The sequence below is a fragment of the Xiphias gladius genome, chromosome 22, assembly GCF_016859285.1.
Source record: "Xiphias gladius isolate SHS-SW01 ecotype Sanya breed wild chromosome 22, ASM1685928v1, whole genome shotgun sequence".
NCBI classification, from domain to species: Eukaryota; Metazoa; Chordata; class Actinopteri; order Istiophoriformes; family Xiphiidae; genus Xiphias; species Xiphias gladius.
Genome location: NC_053421.1, coordinates 24,519,352 through 24,540,111, shown reverse-complemented (window position 1 = coordinate 24,540,111; position 20,760 = coordinate 24,519,352). Strand labels below are relative to the sequence as shown.

Here is a 20,760-nt window from a genome sequence, read left to right as displayed (position 1 = left end):
TCAACAACCTAAAAAAAGAAGAAAAGCTGTGTGACAACAATGACACAGGCAGTGTCATTGTTGGACAGTGCCAGTTTCCTTTCCCACAGTCCAAGGTGACTTCTTCAGACGTCTTATTTTGTCCGACCAACAGACAAAATGTCAAAGATATTGACTTTAATCTGTGACAAAGAAAAGCATCAAATCCGAAACAGCAGTCAAAATAGTTGTTGGTTCATTTTCTGTTGATCAACTAATTGATTGATCAACTTATTCTTGCAGCTCTACTGCATTGAAAATTTGGATCATTATAGCTGATGCATTAATTTAAGTAGCATTTTACTGTCGTAGTTGTAGTCCGTAACATAAACGTAGCAGAGTAAAAAGTACAATATGTTCCTCTAAATTATAGTGGGGTAAAAGTATGAAGTAGTATGAAATACTCAAGTGAAGTACTGTACAAGTACCTGAGTAAATGTATTTTGTTACACTGCACCACTGGTGTTGATCCATGCTGCCTAGAAGAAGCCACAGTATACCCACCTACCGAGACACCACTGCACCACTGGTCATTTTGAGCTTCTTTCCTAGCCCAGACAGCAGTATATTTTAAGCCGAGTTTGATAATAAATGTTTTAAAAACTAATATCTAATTACATACAGCTACTAAATGTGGACAGCAGCAAATGAGCCGAAACACTAAACGACACTGAAAACCTCCTTTGGCCTGAAATGAACCCAAAGCCAACCAGCAGCAGAGCGATTTTGTGCGTGCAAACGTAGCCACTGGAGACGAAGTTGATCCTCACCCCTTTGTCACTGTTACCTCATTTTATTGTGATTTATTGTGATTCAGACTTTTTTCACTTTCTCTCGCTCTCTATTGAATACTTTTACTTTTTGAGACTTAAAGTGTCAGACGGAACGTCTAATCAAATCACATTTAGTCATGCAGGCTATTAGCTGGGAACCAGCAGATGGAGCCAAGTCTTTAGTCATATCCTCATGAAAGGCTTCAAAGCCATTTGACTCATGCCAGATGACGAGGTGTCATTTCCCTCCAGTCATTCTCCCGCTGAATAATGCTCTTATGCTATAGGTACTTAAATGATACGACCGTGAGTCTTCAGCATGCACCTGTGGGCTGAACGGGTGAAGCTTTCTGAAGTCAGAGCGGTAGATAAGAAAGAGAAAAACTTCAGGTGATATTTCACCTATGTTTTGCAGATTTTAGTGTCGATTGATTAATCAGTTGGTCCGTAAAATGTCAAAACATTGTGAAAAATGCCACTGCAGTAAGAACTGGCCACAGTTAAGGTCAGGGTCACGCACCGCCAGGTACTAGGTGGGTGTGTCCCGCGTCGCACAAATGTCCACACGGTACACTTAACCTGCATTCGATGCACGCTTTTCCTGGTGCCTCCCTTGAGGCAGTATCCAGAGCTTAGTGGATCCCTCAGCTCACCACGGTCTACCGCTCCACAAGAGTCCGGTTGTTGGCCACCATAAGTTGGTTTTAGAACCAGCAAACGGGAAGAAGTTTTAGGTTTATGACATGTTGGATTCAGCATTAACAATAATTGTGTCCAAACACTACAAAATGACGCTATTCTCCATTAGATAGATAAGAATAATAACACAAAACTGATAGCGTCAAGATAAATGTTAAATATCACATCCTTTTATCAAAGATTCTGAGAAATATGCACCATCCTTAAAAACAGAAAACTTTCAGAATAATGTCACGTTAGGGCTCATATTTACAGACAGTAGATCTACGTGTTTCTGGATAACTTGATCTAAACTGCTTCATTGACTGCATTAGTCCTCTCAGCCACCGTACACTGTAGAGCCGATCTTACTTATTTGTTCCCTGAAACCTTCTGAGCTGGATTGTGCCATATATAGGACTTCTATTTGCGTGAGTGTCCCGATTAATCAAATGTGTGCCAGTGAGCTCCGATAAACTCCTGCATGTCTGAGGCACTAGCCGGAAATACGTCACTCAAGCAGGCACTTGACTACTCGCAAATACCGCAAGTGTGGGTGTTGGACCAGGCCCCATGTCGTGTTCTGGCTTATCGGTGAACAATTTCCTGTGTCTGAGACTGTGCGATTTTTTTTTTTTATTTTTTTTTGATCATGTAAATGAGCTCATGTAGGGCAAACTGCAGCCCTGTGTGAGACTTGTGCTGCTGCTCTTGTGTTTGGACTGTGTGGCACACCACTGCCCACCACAGGATCTGTTTGGACACTGCAGTTCTCTGTGGACATGTGTAGGTGTGTGTTTTCTTGCTGATAATAAATTATACCTTGTGTTCTCCCCCATCACGCATCATGTGTCTCATTTGTGTGTGTCTTCATCTGATTTCGTTGTTAACTTAAACACATCTGACACAAACCACACTGAACTCATGGGAATTCTGTGTTCATTTTGTAACCGTACTCGTCAACCTTCCCCTTCAATCCACACCTGACTCCTCTGTCCGCTCTTCGCCACTCAACCACTCATCTTTTCCCTCTCACACCGACCACTTGTCCATCTCTGTTGCCCCGCGTCATGCACATCCTCCCTCTACTTTTCCATCCGTTTGCCCCTTGTTGTTGCTCTCCTCCTCCTCCACCCGTTCCAGAGTTTCCTCAGTAGAAGGTTGAAGGGCTCGATCAAGAGGGCTAAGAGTCAGCCCAAACTGGACCGAACCAGCAGTTTCCGCCACATGATCCTCCCCCGCTTCCGCAGTGCCGACCAAGACAGGTCAGTGACTGAGTGTGTGTGAGTGATTTCAAGCATTCAGATGTGGATTAATCTGCTGTTTCGGGCCCTCTTCGGCCCTGCACTGCGCAGCTGCATTTATGTATGAAATCTGTTTATGGCCTGTTTCTCCCAGTGTGTTTGTGTAATGCATTTTAAGGCATCTCAAACAATTCCCTTTTCCATCTACTTATACAATCTACAGCATCTGTCTGATTGAAACAGGAGGTTGTGATGGGGCGTAACGCGGTTAGTGGTCATTTAAAACCAATTCTGAATCAGTATCAGTTAGGAAAAAAATGCAGGTTTTATTAGATGAGGGGGCGGCTGCACAAAAATTTGCTACGATATTATTGAGTTAGCTCCAGAAGTGTGTTTACTAATAAAAGACTGCTGTTTTCCAGGAAGTTGTAGGAAAAATTCAAGATTATAGCATTTTATAGTTGAATGTTATATCATGGATCCCGGTGATAGATTGGTGACATATCCAGGTTGTCAAGCCGTGCATGCGGGGGTCTGGCCTGCGGGGATCTCTGTGTCTGTCTATTTCTCTTTATCCCCATCTCTATATAAATCTACCTGTGTGTCCCTCCCTCTGTATGCGAGCAGGAGGAGGAAGGTGGATGAATTCTCAGAGGTTTGATGTGATAATGTTGAGGTCCAAATCATTGGTGGATTTCGGTTTTGACCTGGACGGTTTCCAGTTGGGGTTATGGGCCCTGGTGTCCTCCGTAGTAGAAGACGAATATCTATCCATCCATCCATCCATCCATCCATCCATCCATCCATCCATCCATCCATCCATCCATCTATCTATCTATCTATCTATCTATCTATCTATCTATCTATCTATCTATCTATCTATCTATCTATCTATCCATCCATCCATCCATCCATCCATCCATCCATCCATCCATCCATCCATCCATCCATCCATCCATCCATCCATCCATCTCTAGCTACAGTATCTGTCTCTGCATCATCTATCCCTAACTCAATCTCTCTCTATCTTTATCTGTCTGTTTCTATTTATTTCTTTCCATCTTTATATCTGTCTCTATCTGTCACTCTCTCACTCTCAAGGTCTATCATTGACATGAATTGTTCTTTATCACACACTCATGTCCCATTGCAGTGTCACTTACAATTAAAACACTCAGCACCATTGCTGTTTCTCTACCACGGAGATGAAAATACATCCCCGCTCTTTCCATGGCAACCAGCAGACAGCCATATGGCGGCTGTACAGACCATAATAAGTCAGTTGGAGATTTGCTTAATTATACCTCCTCTGCTCTGTATCACGTACATGGCTCTAGCAGCGCTGGCATTCTTCAGGGACAGCAGCACAAGAGGTACGCAGCTAATTTTCGGGGGAATAAATTCTTCAGAGTGCCGAACATTGATTTGGCAGAAGTTTGTACGGGAAAGTTTTTATTTTGCGGAAGAAAAAAGGGCATAAATGAAAGAAGATACCTCATGATTCAAGTAATGTTATCTAGCTGTTTAACTTTTAGGATCAAATGTGACATGAACCTTGTGTATTATTTCTAATTTTTGTTAACTTTCTTCATTGAGTTTTAGCTTTGTTTGCACAAAAACAAAACATGATGGATGTTTTTTACCTAAATTCACCCACTTGGTAAACAGTACTTCATTAGACAAGGAGCTGTCCTTAGTATTTGGTCTAAGACTACAAGTAACAAATATTATCATTATCTCTTCATCTGCTGATTATTTTCTTGATTAATTGATTATTTGTTAGTTCTATAAAATTTAATAAAATACTAAAAAAGCAGCTGATTAGTTTCCTCTTGATCCACTCACTGACTAATAGTTTCAGCTCTAGCTTTGTGCATTCAGTTTATCTATAAGCTCCCACTGGACAGCTACAGCCGAGACCAACTCAAGCTTCAGATGTGAACAAGGTCATCTTCACAATCCTAAAAACAGGGCAAACGTGCACTCAGGAGGGCGCCGAAACCTTTTCTGAGCCAGGTGTCTGCCAACGTGCGTTTCCACATGATTTATTCATCTGGGAGGGTTGTGGGTGTCTATTATCCCCGGTTGGTCTGAGGAGACGCACGACGGACAAAAAAGTCAAGAGGCTTGTGAAGTTGAGGTTGTTTGCCAAGGCCCTCGAGGCTGATATCCGTTTTCACAGCTCCTGGTTTTCTCTGGATGTTTTCTGTCAGGGGTGTCAGTGAACATCTGCAGCTCTGTTCATTATTATTCCCTTTTTCTTTTTCTTTTTTTAAATCTTTATTTATCCGGAGAGGGTTTGCTGAGAACACATGCCCTCTTTTTCAGCAAGGATTGAAATTCATGCAGCCATAAACGTGCCTCAGAGCTCCCAAACAGGCTCTAAACCCTGCAGTTGTATATAGTTGTACACGTTGTTTTTCGAAAATTACTTTTGAGTGACTGGTCATTGGAGTTCCCTCCCATACGGTACTGTAGGCCACTCTGTCATGCAGCTCCTATGTCGAACATAAATATACATAAATCATGTCCCGTGATGACGTAAATGCACTTGAGAGCGTTTTCGGTTCTACAAAGTGTACCACTCTCTATGTTTTATTACTGGTTAATCTTTTGATTACTTTTCTCAATTAATCAATTAATTGGTAAGTCTGTAATGTTAAAAAATAGTGGGGAAAAAACTGTCAGAGTTTCTCAGAGCCAAAGGTGATGTAAAAAAGTGTTCTTCCCAGCCCATTTGGCAGCGGACAGTAAATGCAAATTTATATTTAAGGATGATAAAAAATAATTATATTCTCATTTTCAATTAACCTGTTGATTACTTTTTAAATTATTCGATTCATCGTTGAGCCTCTAAAATGTCACAAAATAATGAAAAGGGCCCGTCACAATTTCCCACAGCCAGGTGTGATGTCTTCTGATATAGATTTTTTTTTTTGTCCAACAAACAGTCCAAAACCTACCTCAAATAGCCTTTCATCAACATTAGTCAAACCTTTTTGATGAAGAAGCCTTTTGCTCCTTTTGTTATCCTTCTTAAGCTCCTCAAATTGGACTCTCTAACATACAGTACAGGGTTGCAGCTAGGGTTTCATTATCTATTAATGTTTTGCTGTTCTCAATTTCTTGAAATAATGATTGTCAAGTGTTACTGGTGTAGTCTATAAAAGTCAGAAAAAAGTCGAAAATGTTCAGCCCGATGTGACTTCTTCATGTGTCTGGAACCGGCCAAGGTTTGACATCTCTGCTTGAACAATGAGAAGAATAATCAATCATCCAAATTGTTGCCGATTGATTTGTCAGAAGTATTGACTTTAATTAGCGTCTCTTTACTGTAATGTTAGTTAAACATATCTAGGGCTGCAACTAACTTTTCTTTTCATCCTTTATTCACCTGTTGACATTTTTTTTCAGTTGCGTGATTAATCATTTATCATCACTGGCAGTAACAATTGGGAAAAATGTCCAAAAACTAAAAAAGTTCTAAAAGCCCAAAGTTTCCTCTTCAAATGTCTCGTTTTTTCCAAAACGCGGCCCAAATATCAAGACATTCCATTTAAAATGATTTGAAACAGAGAAAATCAGACAATTTGGTTTGAAAGTTTTGTATCTGCTTAATCAACCTTTGCTTCTACTCTGTCATCACTGCTGTTGCGGTTGTTTTCTCGGACGAGTGATTCATCAGTCGTGACGCGTTAAATATACTTTGCAAGGTGTGTGCGCGCGTGTGTGTGTGTCGTGTTTTCATGTCTCACCACTGAGACCTTGCATAGACCCCCTTTTACCTCCAGCGCTCTTTTCTCAATCCCTTCATCCACTCCAACCTGTTCACATCCTTCCTTCCTTCCATCCTCTCTTCTTCCTCTAATCCATGCTCACTTTCTTTCTCTCCAAAGGATCCACTGTTCACATAAGCAACGTGATTTCCTCAGAGAGGTCTTCTCCCTCTCTCCCCCACTCCTCAACCCTTTCTCAATCAGTCTTTCCTTCTCTCACATCCTCTCATGACCTCCTCTACTCTCTCTCTCCTCTCCTCTCCTCTGTATTCCCCTCGATCTGACTCATTCCTTTGGGTCTATTTTTATCTCTCTCTCTCTCTCTCTGTGTGTGTGTGTGTGTGTGTTTCACTCCCCCCCCCCACGGTCCCCTACATGTAATCAGTGCTCTGTTGATGAACGTTATGATTGAACATAGACAAAAGCGGTGCATGCGCAGGGGAGAAGCTGAGAGTCGGACGCAGCGCGGAGGACAAACTGTATTTTTTCCATCCCCCTTTTTTTCTTCTCTGAGGGGCTTCATTGCACCTGACCATCCCTCCTCGCTCTCTGGTTAGACTAACTGTGTCACCGTACGTCTGTCTTAGTGACTCTGCTGAGCTGGTCTGTAATTCTACGTACTTGTGCATGCATGTGTGTCTGTGGGAGTAAGTGTGTAGGTGAGCACGACGCGTGGGCTTTAGTGGAAACTCCGTTCACTTGTTAGTGTGAGTCTTTTGTATGGCATGTGCGTCAGGATTAATGATTATATTAAGATCATTTGAAATTATTGTGGGTAGGGTTTAAAATGTTTTGCCTGGAGGGAAAAGACTGCGTAAATGCTAAAAACAATAATAATAAGATATCTGGTTAATGTGCACCGCATTTTGCCACCAGTCCTTTTGAGTGTTTGTTTTCCAAACTGGCAAAAATATACAGAACTGTAACGCATTGTGAAAAAATATCCTTTTGATGTTGTGCAATTGCTGACAGGATACAAGCAATCATTTACATTTCAAACAAGGTTATAAGGAGCATTTCAGAATAAGTGCAGAGGATCAGAGTCACTTTGGTGTCCATTCAATCTACTGGATTTTCTTTCAAGTTCAGCTAATGAACCTTGTGGCATTAGAGGCTTGATCTGTCTGTTCACTTCACAGCCGTCTGTTCAATCATTTAGAATGGACAGTTTTAAAGATTTTCTCTATTTTTCAGTGGCTGAATAGTTTTTCTTCTTTCTCACTCTTTTCCTCTTAGCGTTACAAGGTTAATATCTTTGACTGGATTATTAATTACATGCCGTCAATGGCAAAAAAAAGCCTGAACTGCCGAAAAGTCAGATATATTACAAAGTCAGTGAAGGCGACATCTTAGCAGGAACAATTACAATCTAAAATATATCTCATGATTTGTCTTAAAAGAAATATAATTGCATCATTTGGATAGAAATGTGGTTTTTCCTGATTATTTCTGCCTCTTGTTGTGTACTACAATGTAAATAGTCGACAGATCTTGTTGTTCCAAAATTATGTGTATCTGGCTGAAAGACACATACTTTGTTACCGGTTAAATGTCTTTTTCCTGGCACTAGATATTAATAACTAATACTGGGGCTGTTCTAATGTTGTAGTTCAGTACAAAAATTTTAGTTTTGGCCAAATCTGCTTCTATGAAAAGGCACTGATTTTTAAAATCCAGACGGAATTGTGATATTCGGACAAAATGCATTTCTTTTATATTCTTGTGCACAGAACCGAAGCGTACAAGCCATCTCCAACAAAAGAGCTCCGCTCTGTCTCCTCTCCATGTCTAACCACAACTATTACTCCTCCCAGGACCCGCTTGATGCAGAGCTTCAAAGAGTCCCACTCCCATGAGTCCTTGCTGTCTCCCAGCAGCGCTGCCGAGGCGCTGGACCTCACTCTGGACGAGGACGCCATCATCAAACCTGTCCACTCAAGCATCCTGGGACAAGAGTACTGCTTTGAGGTGAGCACTGAGCTGCACAGTGTGGACAAACAACACCGCACTCGCGCAGTAAATAGCAACAAAAATGTTGTTCCATCCTGAAAATTGAACTGAAAATATAATCTTTTTTTCATATTTTAAAAAATGGAAGAAACCAGGACACTAAAACTGAGCCCTAGTCCCTACATAATTTGCTGCAGGAGTCTGTCAGCTTTTCCATCACCTTTCCATTAGTGGAATATGACAGAGGTTGAGAGTGAATGCAAGACATTGTTGTGGCGCCTTAGTTGCAGTCTCCATAGTTACTAATGGCTGTGGTTGTTCAATTTACCATTGGCTATAACCTCAGGTGACTACGGCATCGGGAACCAAGTGCTTTGCGTGTCGCTCAGCTGCAGAGAGAGACAAATGGATCGAGAACCTGCAGAGAGCTGTCAAGCCCAACAAGGTGAGGGGAGAGAAAGGGATGCGGTAGAGGAAGAAAAAAAAGGATGATCCCTCTGTCTGTGTGTCCCTCTCTCTCCTCCCCGTCTCCCGTTGTTGTCTGTTTTCAATAAGAGAGCACCGCTTCATTTCTCTGTGTGAACTCCATCCTCGTGTCTGTGTGTGTCTGTGTCGAAAAATTTAGTCGCTTCTCCAAGCTAATACTAAAGCTACACAAGGTAATGTTGCAGGGTGGAGGATCCAGATTGTTGTTTTTCGAAAAAACTTTGATGTCCACAAATCAGGTAAATGTAATGTCAGCAAACTGCACACAGCAGGGCTCGTGCTTACCAGCCAAGCATATCTGTGATACATGATACTGAAGGATACTGAAGGGACAAGAGGTAAAAGATCTGACATTGTGAGTCCAGGTTCTTTCCCACTGCTCTTTAGGGACAGTGGGCATCACGCAAGAACTACGCATATGGGTGGATTCGTTCTTAGGTGGCACGTGCGAGCTGTTGACTTGAATTTTGTGCCACTCATCAGTTTCTCGTGCTTAGAATTTTCACTCGGGTATGAGCAAAGTTTACAGGTGGTCAAACAAGGCATGTGCAGATGTCTAATTTTAAATATGATGCCAAAATTAACAAAAATAAAACATATAACTAAGGAAAACTTGTTCGATTTTTTTCTGGCATACTTTGGCACAGCAACTTACACAATTTTTGGGAGGAAAATTCTCTCGGTGTGACAGCCGCCTCAGGGTCTTTACGCAGGATCATTGTTCGGTGCACTATGCACCTACTTCAAGCAATAATATTCTCTCATCTACTATCTTTGTGACTTACATATCCCTTTGACCACCTTTCATTTTAGACGTGGAGCGCTTTGCTTTTATGAGACATTTTTTAGCATGTAACTTTTTTTGTCAAACCCTTCCGTCCTCGTCGGCAGCTTTACAGATGATATTTTCTAACTGTTTCGGGTCCTCTAATAGGACTACTGACGCTGCTAAACTTGTCATTTTTTTTGTCTGATGATTTCCGAGAGCAGCACCTGAAATTCAGGCGGCCTTATATGGCAGTTTTAGTGGCATTGATTAAACTAATGATCAACTTCACAAACGTGCAGCTCCTCATGAACAAGCGCCCATCACCAAGCTGAAACAAGCGATTTACACCAAGTTTGTCCATTTAAGAGAGTTTGGTGAATCCAAGTTGAAAACGCTCGTATGAACAAACCTCACAGAAAAAAGAGCTTTAAGATGAGGATACGAAAATGTGCCTGCATGAAGCCTAATGTCAGTGTGTCCATATTTGACACCACGTTATAGCTAATTAGCGCAGATGAGATCTGCTTCTTTTTTGCAGCTTTACAGTGTCATTTAAGAAGATTTTCACATGAAAAAATCTTTCCTAGTGCAGCTTTAAGGTATTGCAATTTTATTCACATCCTCATAGCTTAAAAAAAAAAAGAAAAACGAATCTCAGCCTTTAATATCTGCCCAGAGTAAAAGCAATATCCTCATTTTCACCCAGATTTCATAGTTCTGTGAAAATGCCCGACATTTCCCCTCCCTATTATTAAAAAAAGCAAACAGGCATGCAAAATATGCAGCTTTGATGGCAACCAGGGACTAAAGCCAGACTGAGATGAAACATCACCCCAACTGAATGACTCGTCCAGATGCTTGGGCTGCGGGGGTCCTGGCTGAGTCATGAAGCTCCAAGGACTCCATGTGGGGAGTCCCCCCGCCCCACCCCACCCCTTCCACCAAAGAAATCGCACCGTGCATCTCAGACCTTAGACCAGATGCATCAACAGAGATTACGCTCACTGCAGAGACAAGAGTGCTTGTGAGCCTTTAAATCCCTCTTTGAGCTTTGATTGCTTGGTTTTTCAAAAAGCAAAGCAGCCACTCCACCCTGCTGTAGTGTTTCATTAGTCTTTTGATAGTGAAATCAAGATTAGACAGAAACTACGGAAGATGTAACATGAAATCAAGGCAGAGGACTCGAGCCCATGCTGATGTTGCTGCACGGTACGTGCACTAGCAAACTGAGCCACCAGATGCCCAGCGCATTCAAACTCAGAGGTCTGGAATTAATTATGTCTTGTTTTTGGCGCTGGTTATCAAAGAGCATACAAATGGAGAACTTAAGAACCGTGGATCTCGCCGATGCTCGTGTATTGAGCTGTCTCAATTAGGCCTTAAATAGTCTGAAGCAAACAGGGGGCTAACAACAATGGCATTTCAGACCAGATGAAATGACTCAGCCCCCGTTTGCTGAAACATCGCTCTGCAATCAACACGGCGCTCTCCCCTCCCATGGGGGCTGTCAAATATAGCTTGGGCTTTGTGATAGTGATTAGGAAGTGTAGCTGGCTACAGAAACATTACCACCATTGTTTGTCCCCTGTCTTTGTAGCACACGTGCATTGTGTCATTTGTCTGTTTGTATGTTTAAATGGATGACTTTTTTCAGCCAGTTAGACTGCTCTCCTACTCTTATCCCTCATATTGTCTTGCTGTCCTCTGTCTCTGTATTCAAGTCCAGAGTTGATAGCAGTTTATCAAGTACAGCCTACAACCCGCAGTAGATCAACCACAATGTCACCAGCCATTTCTTTCCTTTCATTTACTCTGTTCTCCCGCAGGCTGACCTGCTGTCGCCGTTTATTCACACACACACTGTCTCTGCTTTCATATCTTTTTTCTTTGCCGTTTGTCATATTTTCCCCTGCATCATATCTTCTTCTCTCTGTGAAGCTTTTTAATGATTCTGTGTTCAGATGCACTTGACCTTATTTGATCTGACGCGATCTCTACGCAGGACAACAGCCGGAGGGTGGACAATGTGCTCAAACTGTGGATCATCGAGGCCCGCGAGCTTCCAGCCAAGAAACGCTACTACTGCGAACTTTGTCTGGACGACATGCTATACGCACGTACCACCAGCAAGCCCCGCACCGACACCGTTTTCTGGGGCGAGCACTTTGAATTCAACAACCTGCCAGCTGTCCGCAACCTACGCCTTCATTTATACAAGGAGACAGACAAGAAGAGACGCAAGGTGACAAAGAGATCTGTAGGGTGACCAGAAGGTCTGGGAGTGGCTAGTTTTTTATAATAAAATCAAGACAGAAGCAGTGTGTAGTAATATGTGGTTTATTGTAGCTGCCTGTTCCTTAAAGACGCACTATGACATTATGGAAATAAAATTACTCACTCAAATATACCTAAAAGGGAATTTTAAAGTGGCAGTGATGAACCTACTGAGAATGATCAATTAAGTCTGCAATCCCCACAGCTCTATGGAGCTTTTTAACGAGATTCAGTTGGTTTTTTTATCTTCCCATCCTCAATGTTAGGGTTGTTTTCAACAACAGCAGGCAGCCGTTTTTAGCAACAAACCTCTAAAAACCCACTTTACACTACCTGCTTAGTGGACAGACACAGCTAACGACTAGCTGGTGAACATAGTGGAGCATTTAGCAGCTAAAGAGCCAGAAATGTTCCCTCAGGAGTTGGTAAAAAATCAAAAGCAGAGCTAAAAAAGAGAAGTGAATATTGGACTTAAATTCACCAGGTGGCCAGAAACACTCGAAATGAATGATAATGTTGCTTCATAACTGTTACACTCAAATATTCCTAAAAGTGAATTTTGAAGTTGGAAGTAGAGAACCTTTATCAACCCTGGAACAACCCCTCTGCTCCTCCAACAATTTTCAGAACTCAAATGAGCGATTAGGCTTATTAGAGCATCTGTTCAACAACAGCAAAGAGATGAGGGAATATACTGTGAGTAGCAGTAACATTAAAAAAAAAACATTATGGCTATGCAACATCCATAGTTTGGGTTGGAGGAAAATGTGAGTGTTGTCAAATGGCAGTGAGTCTGTCCAAAATGAAGTGCAAAGAAAAAAAAAAGCCACAAACAATTGGAACTAGAATCTCTTACCCTCCGCCAAGGCCAATGTAAAACAACATACACCAGAGAGAAAACAATTCAAATTCATTGGAAATGATCCTGATCTGCCCCGAAATAAGATTGCTTCTCCCCTGGCCCATGCCTAATCCCTCAACGAAGTTTGGTGCAAAGCGGTTCAGTACTTTTTGCGTAATCCCGCTGACAAACAAACCAACAGACACTGGTGATTACATAATCTCCTCGGCTGAGGTAATAATTGATGAAGTAATCACTAAGTCATGCCATACATCTACAACCCTATAAACCCCCTGCAAATGCACAGTATTTATTATTAGTGTAGTATTTATATTTTGTGTTATTTGGCAGTAAAAAATGTATTTATTGCCACTTTAAGTTTGTCAGTATTAACAATAATACATTTTAGAAGCAAGAAAATGAATAGGGAGTCAAAAGTATGATCATTTTTATTATCAATTTAGTACAAGAGCAGCACCACCAACAACTCATTTCTAGCTTCAATCAACACTCGAGGGATCCAGTGTTAGTTTTGCAACTCATTATTAATTCAGAGCTAAAGCTTTAAATTAACTTTTTTTTATATTTCAAACTTTCAGATTATTTTTGTAAAAAACATTTCTTTGAGACATGCTTATCAAGACTAATATCCACTTTTTTTTCCTCTAAGGAAAAGAGCACATACTTAGGACTTGTAAGCATCCCCATCTCAAGCATCACTGGACGTCAGTTTGTGGAGCAGTGGTACCCGGTCATCCAGCCCAGCGTCCTCACCAAGGGAGCCGGTGTCGGAGGCGGGAAGATCATCAACGCATCCCTACGCCTCAAATCCCGCTTCCAGACCATGAACATCCTGCCCATGGAGCTGTACAAAGAGTTTGCAGAGTATGTCACCAATAACTACCGCACCCTGTGTTCTGTGCTGGAGCCTGTACTGAGTGTCAAGAGCAAAGAGGAAGTGGCCTGTGCACTTGTGCATATACTGCAGAGCACGGGAAAAGCTAAGGTACGGGACAATGATTCCTCTATTTGACCTTGTGCAAATATGTCAAACTGATATCGAGCTTTTTCTATCCTTGTCATCCATAAATCCATAGAGCAATAATTGAGTCTTTCTTTTCTCCAGGATTTCCTTTCAGACATGGCAATGTGTGAGGTAGACAGATTCATCGACCGAGAACACCTTATCTTCAGAGAGAACACTCTGGCCACCAAAGCCATAGAAGAGTACCTCAAACTGATAGGACATAAGTACCTCAAGGATGCTATAGGTGAGCCAGAAAAGTGGGGTTCTTGTGGAGTTTGATGACATATTGAATTATGTGATTATCCTAGCTAAGCACAACTTCCCGATGTCTATGAAAATAAGAAGCAGCTCTCAAAGGTAGAGGGAAGGGAAGGGAAGGGCTTAATATTTTGGTATTTGTTATCCATAAATTTTATGGATGAACGTTTTTACAAGTACATATAAAATCCTGTCAATTACATTCTAGTTTGGGACTAGTATTTCCAGCATAATCCGACATCTGCAGATACTTGCAGAAATGGACAAGTGAAATAATTGTCTAAATAAATGCATCCTTTACTTTCTAAAATGACTTTCTACAAATTTAAGAGATTAATTATCAATATTTTTAGTTGATGGTGAGTGTTTTAGTTTATAAATAAAGCTCACTACATTTGATAGAAGGTTTGTTCTCTAGCTAGTGAATTTGGTGGCTAATTAGCCTCCGGCCCAGGTTTCCCACCTTTGTCTTGGTTTTGCGGCCATTATTCAAAATGGATCATGGTTGTTGTTGTTGCTTTATGTATTATTAACACCTAACTGATCTTTGCAGTAGCTTCTGCTGTGTTACTAATGAAATCTCATTTGTAGGGGAGTTTATAAGGGCCTTGTATGAGTCAGAGGAAAATTGCGAAGTGGACCCCATGAGAACACCCCCCTCTGTACTCCCGGACCACCAAGCCAATCTCCGAATGTGCTGTGAACTGGCACTCTGCAAGATCGTTAACTCCCATTGGTGAGTTAAAAAAGAAAATAATGATTCTATGTATTGGGTGTGTTTATTCCTCTGTTATATTAGAAATACATGAGGGTTCAGATTCTTTCACAGGGAAGTAGAGAAACTCTGAAGTTTGTTTCTTATCCTAACGTGTAGTATTTCCCTCGCAGTGTTTTTCCTCGAGAGCTGAAGGAAGTTTTTGCCTCCTGGAGAGTGCGCTGTGCTGAGAGGGGTCGGGAAGACATCGCGGACCGCCTCATAAGTGGTTCCCTCTTTCTACGTTTCCTGTGTCCCGCCATCATGTCCCCATCGCTCTTCAACCTCACCCAGGAGTACCCCGACGAGCAGACATCACGCACACTCACCCTCATCGCTAAAGTAGTGCAAAACCTGGCTAACTTCTCCAAGTCAGTGTTATTTCATTTTATTTACAGCCCTAATGCTTTGTAGTCACTAACCAGTACACTGCTGTACACTGGACAGTACTTAACAAGTTTAAATGCAAAGTTATCAGTTAGTCCCGACAATCAATCAAACATAAAAACATACAAGCAACCAATCTCTTCTTGGATTATGAGAAAACGGGCCTTTTTTCTAAACTGAAATCTTAATTAAGTATTCCTTTGTGGAGTGAAAAAAATGCTGGCCATCATTTACATTAAATACTCAAATATTTAACATTTTTATTTCATAATATTACATTTAAGTGTATTTAAAAGTCTTCTTTCCCTGCAGCCAAAATGCTTATAATAATATATTGAGTCATTTTGCAATATAATAACAACATAAGCTTAGTTTATCAGCATTCAAAACTATATTTAGATCATAATAATAAATAAAAATTCTTTAAATAGACACAAGCTTGCCTGAGGCGGTGGACACAATAGTAGATTGCAGTGTCATCTGCATATAGGCAGGACATAGGCAGAATCACTTAGTGGGCCAAAAACTGAACTCTGGGTTACACCATCAGAGACATTCACTACTGTTTAACAACCAGTTTTTCTCTTCCATTCTGAACATATGGAAAGTAGCATATTTGTTCACAATTTCAATTAAAAAGTGACCGTATGTTGCTGTACATAAATTTTCATGGAAACGTGACTGTGTCAGTGAATAACCGTTTTTGTTCCCTTCCTTCATTGTGCCGAAATGCTCCATGTTTTGCCTACACAGAAAATCACAGTTTAATTATTAAGTAATACTAAAACAACACATGTTATCAGACAACATAATTTTTTTTATACAGGAACCACTGTGCTATTACTCAAACAGTTTTCTGTTTGGATTATTTGACTCAAAACCACATAGTAATTTATGTGTGAAAGGCACCGTGTGCAGTTCTCATTTTAAACAAACACATTGTTTATATTCATGGATTAATACCCCAAATGTAATGTTTTAGCCTCGATAACATGGCAGTTGGAATGAAGGACATTCTTGTGGAAGAAACAAAATCTCTTTTTGATTCATTTCAGTTGACATTAAATGTGTTGCTCAATTGTTTTTTTGGCTTCTTCTCTGTCACCCCCTTCCTTCCTGGCCTTCCTCCCCCTCCCACCTGCAGGTTTGGCAGTAAAGAGGAGTACATGTGTTTCATGAATGAGTTTTTAGAGATGGAATGGGGCTCCATGCAGCAGTTCCTGTACGAAATCTCCAACCTGGACAGTGTCAGCAATGCAGGTGGCTTTGAGGGATACATCGACCTGGGCAGGGAGCTGTCTATACTGCACAGTCTCCTATGGGAAGTCATGGCCCAGCTTAGCAAGGTAAACCCAAACATGACACATGATATACGCCTTTATGAAAATGCAACCATATCATATTAGACATACTTAACACTGTAAGATGTTTTATTTTCCATTTCGAAATTAGTTGTTGCCATCTTACTGGGACTCTTAATTATAGTGCAGATAATGCTTGATATCTGTCACTAATATATCTGCAATTTTCATCACTTCATTAAAAGCTATTATAAACCACAATTTTATGACATAACCAACTATTAAATATACTACACACTGTAATAGAACTGTTTCTTCTACCTTTGCGTATAAAGGGGAAAATACTTTAGCTACACATGACAAAAACACTGCAGCCCAGTACACACCAACAAAAATTACGGTTTAAATTAACGTACCAGTGTTGAGTCAACACCTGTGGCTGATCGGTGTATCACTTAAACACTGAATTTCAACAATTCAGTCTCAAAAATGTCTCACTGTTCTCTCATCTGAAACTTTCTGGTAAATGAGACTGCAAGTCTTTAATCCAACTTGAGCTGTCACTAACTTATAAGCACCGGGAGAGTGGAGGTGGGTATATGGCATTTTAATGAAACTCTTGCATTAGATAACAAAAATAAATGATTTTATAAAGCTTTCCTTTTAACCACAGGATGCCATCATCAAACTGGGTCCTTTGCCTCGCCTTTTGAATGACATCAGTATGGCCTTGCGTAACCCACACCTCCAGAGGCAGCCCAGCCATCAGACAGACAGGGTCCAGGAGAGACAGACAGACAGACTGCTGTCACGGCCGAGCTTCAACAGGGGGATCTCATCTGAGTTTCAAAATCTCATGATGAGAGATCTTAATAGGTAGGCGACATCTGTGTTGTGATCATAACAGCTCCATGCAACATTTGCGAATTTACTATAATTTTATTACCAACTGTCTTTTGTTGCAAATTACTGTGATGTCAAATGCTGAAACTTTGATTGTTTATTTCTCTGTTCTTGCTTTTATGGTGAAGGGCTCCTCCACTCAAGTACTATACTTAAGTATAATTATGAGGTTCTTGTACTTTACTTGAGCAGTTCCATTTTATGTTACTTTATACTTGAACTCCACTACATTTCAGAGGGAAATATTGTATTTTTTACTCCGCTACATTTATAGGACAGCTGGAGTTACTAGTTACTGAGATTTGACAAGAAAAAACATATGATAAGTTTATAAATTGCAACACATTGTACCACATTGAACCAGTGGCTCCCAAACTTTTGCCTTGTGAACCCTTTGAGGCTCTATGCCACATTTCAGATGTCTATGAGTCATTAGCATATCCACCAAAGATACATTTCCCCTCTAAACTTATCAGATCTTTCTTTAAATAATTGCTTGATCCCCAAAGAGGTAAATTGATCCAATGTTTCACAATAAAACAAAGATTATAGAAAAGTCCAAAAAAAATGAAAAGATTTGTGTATCTCACAACTGTCAGATTTATCTTGTGACCCTCTGGAGGGTCCTGGCCTTTAAGCTGGGAACCAGTGGACTAAAATGGAGTATTTCTACATTTCTGTACTTTTATTTCAGTAAAGGATCTGAATACTTCTTCCACCACTGCTTTATATAGTTTTGGACCTGCTGCCTTTTGAAATATTATTAACCTGCTCTTGTGAAGAATAATCTTTGGGGCAATTGTGTAGGAACACTTAACCTCGTAGTATCTATCTGCAGCTATTATAAGCCTTACTCACTGCTGTATTCCAGCTCTATAGATATCACTCGCTTGCCTTCCCCTACCTCCACGGGAGGGGTCATTCCATCCCGCTCCCAGATGAGTTTTCAAGACCGTGACCACCCTCATCGAGCATCCTCCAAAGACATGTTTTATGTATCACGCCCTCCCCTGGCCCGATCCAGCCCAGCCTACTGCACAAGCAGCTCGGACATCACTGAGCCGGACCCTAAGGTGAGTTTTATCACACTGACTTGGGGAATCATCATCCCATCCACTAAGTTTATATCTATCAAAGTGAGGTTAGTATGGTGTGCGTGTTAGTCATACTTAATAGAATCTGCCATCGTGTGATCGAGGCCGTAGTATATCATGACATTTGCTTTTTTTCCACTGATTCACTACGCAACTCATCCTAGCGGTATTTCCTGGAAAATACTTTGAGGCATTCCGATATCCAGGCCTCGCGGTAAAAACACCCGCACCACCCTCACCCATATCATCCGTGGCCACCTAACATAACAAAATAACATGGGGCACACTAGCCTCTCATATCCCTTATTATCTAGGTGCTCAGTGTCAATAAAAGCGTATCTATGATGGACCTCTAGGATTCCCGAATGAACAGCGTGTCTAACCTGCAGTCGGTGGACATGCTCAACTCCTCCCAGGCCTCCATCGCCGGCATGGGCAGCTTCGGAGGGCTGAGCAGCGGAGGCGGTGGCGGCCTGGGGTCGGGCCTGAGCAGCCAGCTGCGGGCCGGTGGGAGGTTGTCAGCTGGCTCTGGCGGCTCCAGCATGTCCGGCGGCCTTCGGCTGAGCCAGCTGAGCCAGATGGGCACCACCACCGACTCGCTATCCCAGCAGCAGCAACAGCAGGCCGCCGCCATGCGCTACCCGCTTTCCTTCCAGAATCCCCTCTTTCATCTGGCGACTGCTGATGGGCCTCAACAGCAACAGCTCCATCACCAGCACAGCCGGGCTCAACCACCCGCTCCCCTGCTCCTGGCCCCAGAGCCTGAGCCCTCTCACCAGACCTACATCCCACAGTTCGCCCATGGGGGGTTCTCTCGCAGTGAGGACCTGTCCACCCTCAGGACCAGGGACAGTCACCTGGGCCAACCCAGCATCATCCACTCACATAGCTACAGTGACGACTACAGCAGGGCTGACTATGGACGCAGGCAGATGTCCATGCATGTGCAGGTAAATGTATGTTCACTGTATTCTGGTGTCTAGGTTTTTATGTCTTCTGATGACATTAGATTTAGAGATTCAACAAATGATTGTTTTGATTTTTGAGTAATATATACATTTTTTTGTTTTAAAAAGCAACAGAAAATAGTGAAAAATGTCAATCACAAGTTCCGAGAGCCCAAGGTGACATCTTTGGATTGACTGTTTTGCCTGGTCCAAAAACCAAACATTTAATTTACAGCAATATCAATCAGACAAAAGAAGCAAATCCTCACTTTTGATAAACTGGAGCCTGAAAATGTGTGGTATTTTTTCTTTATAAATTAGTTAAGCAATCAATCAATTATCCGTATCAATTGAGTAATTGATTAATTATTTCAGCTCTTGATTTTGAATTGATTTTGAATGATTGATTTTGTTGAACTGTACTTGAAGCAACACGCCCAACCAACGGAGCCCCTTGCATTTTTTTAACGCAGGGCTCATCTGCTCAAAAAAAAAGGAATGAAAATGCTAATGTAATATTTACTTGTTCTCTTTTTAAGGATAACCTCCAACAGCAGCAACAAATGATGGGCATGACCTCCCAGACAGGAACATCCCACTCCTCCCTGGCCACCACGCCCCCCTCCACGGTCCAACCTGTGCGCCAGAGTTCTGTCGCCCCACCTCCCACCCAGCGCGTGAAATCTCAGACCTCCCATCAGCTGTCCGTCAGTGCAGCTGTCGCTCCTGCTGCTCCGGCCAAAACAAGACCGCAGAGTGGGAATCTCCTCCAGTCACCAGAGTCCGGCTACGGCGGCAGGCAGCACGGGTCCCGACAGCTGTCCGTCAAAGACAACACTGCCCCGGGCCTGCCACACCAGCAGAGCTCTGTCAGGGAAAGCCAGAGTCCACAGGGAACCACCAGTCAGAGCACTCAACAGTCACCACAGCAACAGTCTCAGCAACAGCAACAACATCTTCTCAAACCCACCATGAGCAAACAGGTAACATCTGCAGGCTATAGATTTATTTTCTTCCCTTTATTCTTCTCTTTGGCGCCCCAGTTTTTTTCTATCAGCACCTGTGCTCATGGCTTTTTCTCAAAAATGTCTCAACTAAGATTTCAGTTACTGTATACGGCTTTTAACTGTTTGTTTGTGTGTAGCTCACTGAGTAGAGCATGGCACTAACACTGTCAGGATTAAAGGCTTGAGCCCCACCAGGGGCCAGCCATGCTCAGAATATACTGAGTGAACTCATGTGACTCTGAAGCAATTCGGAGAAAAGCCTACGCAAAAATC

General features: G+C 41.9%; 1 protein-coding gene across 1 annotated transcript in view; it reads left to right on the top strand.

The window, feature by feature from the left end:
• The window catches only part of syngap1b (synaptic Ras GTPase activating protein 1b), a 96,412-nt gene that overhangs the window by 56,666 nt on the left and 18,986 nt on the right, over positions 1 to 20,760 (top strand). Inside the window, exons 4-16 of the mRNA XM_040118012.1 lie at positions 2,613 to 2,734; positions 8,304 to 8,457; positions 8,786 to 8,884; positions 11,697 to 11,936; positions 13,480 to 13,815; positions 13,936 to 14,080; positions 14,686 to 14,830; positions 14,983 to 15,219; positions 16,380 to 16,581; positions 17,210 to 17,412; positions 18,311 to 18,512; positions 18,890 to 19,483; positions 20,020 to 20,463. Coding sequence (XP_039973946.1) covers positions 2,613 to 2,734; positions 8,304 to 8,457; positions 8,786 to 8,884; positions 11,697 to 11,936; positions 13,480 to 13,815; positions 13,936 to 14,080; positions 14,686 to 14,830; positions 14,983 to 15,219; positions 16,380 to 16,581; positions 17,210 to 17,412; positions 18,311 to 18,512; positions 18,890 to 19,483; positions 20,020 to 20,463 — 3,123 coding nt within the window. The remainder of the gene's footprint in view (positions 1 to 2,612; positions 2,735 to 8,303; positions 8,458 to 8,785; positions 8,885 to 11,696; positions 11,937 to 13,479; positions 13,816 to 13,935; positions 14,081 to 14,685; positions 14,831 to 14,982; positions 15,220 to 16,379; positions 16,582 to 17,209; positions 17,413 to 18,310; positions 18,513 to 18,889; positions 19,484 to 20,019; positions 20,464 to 20,760) is intronic.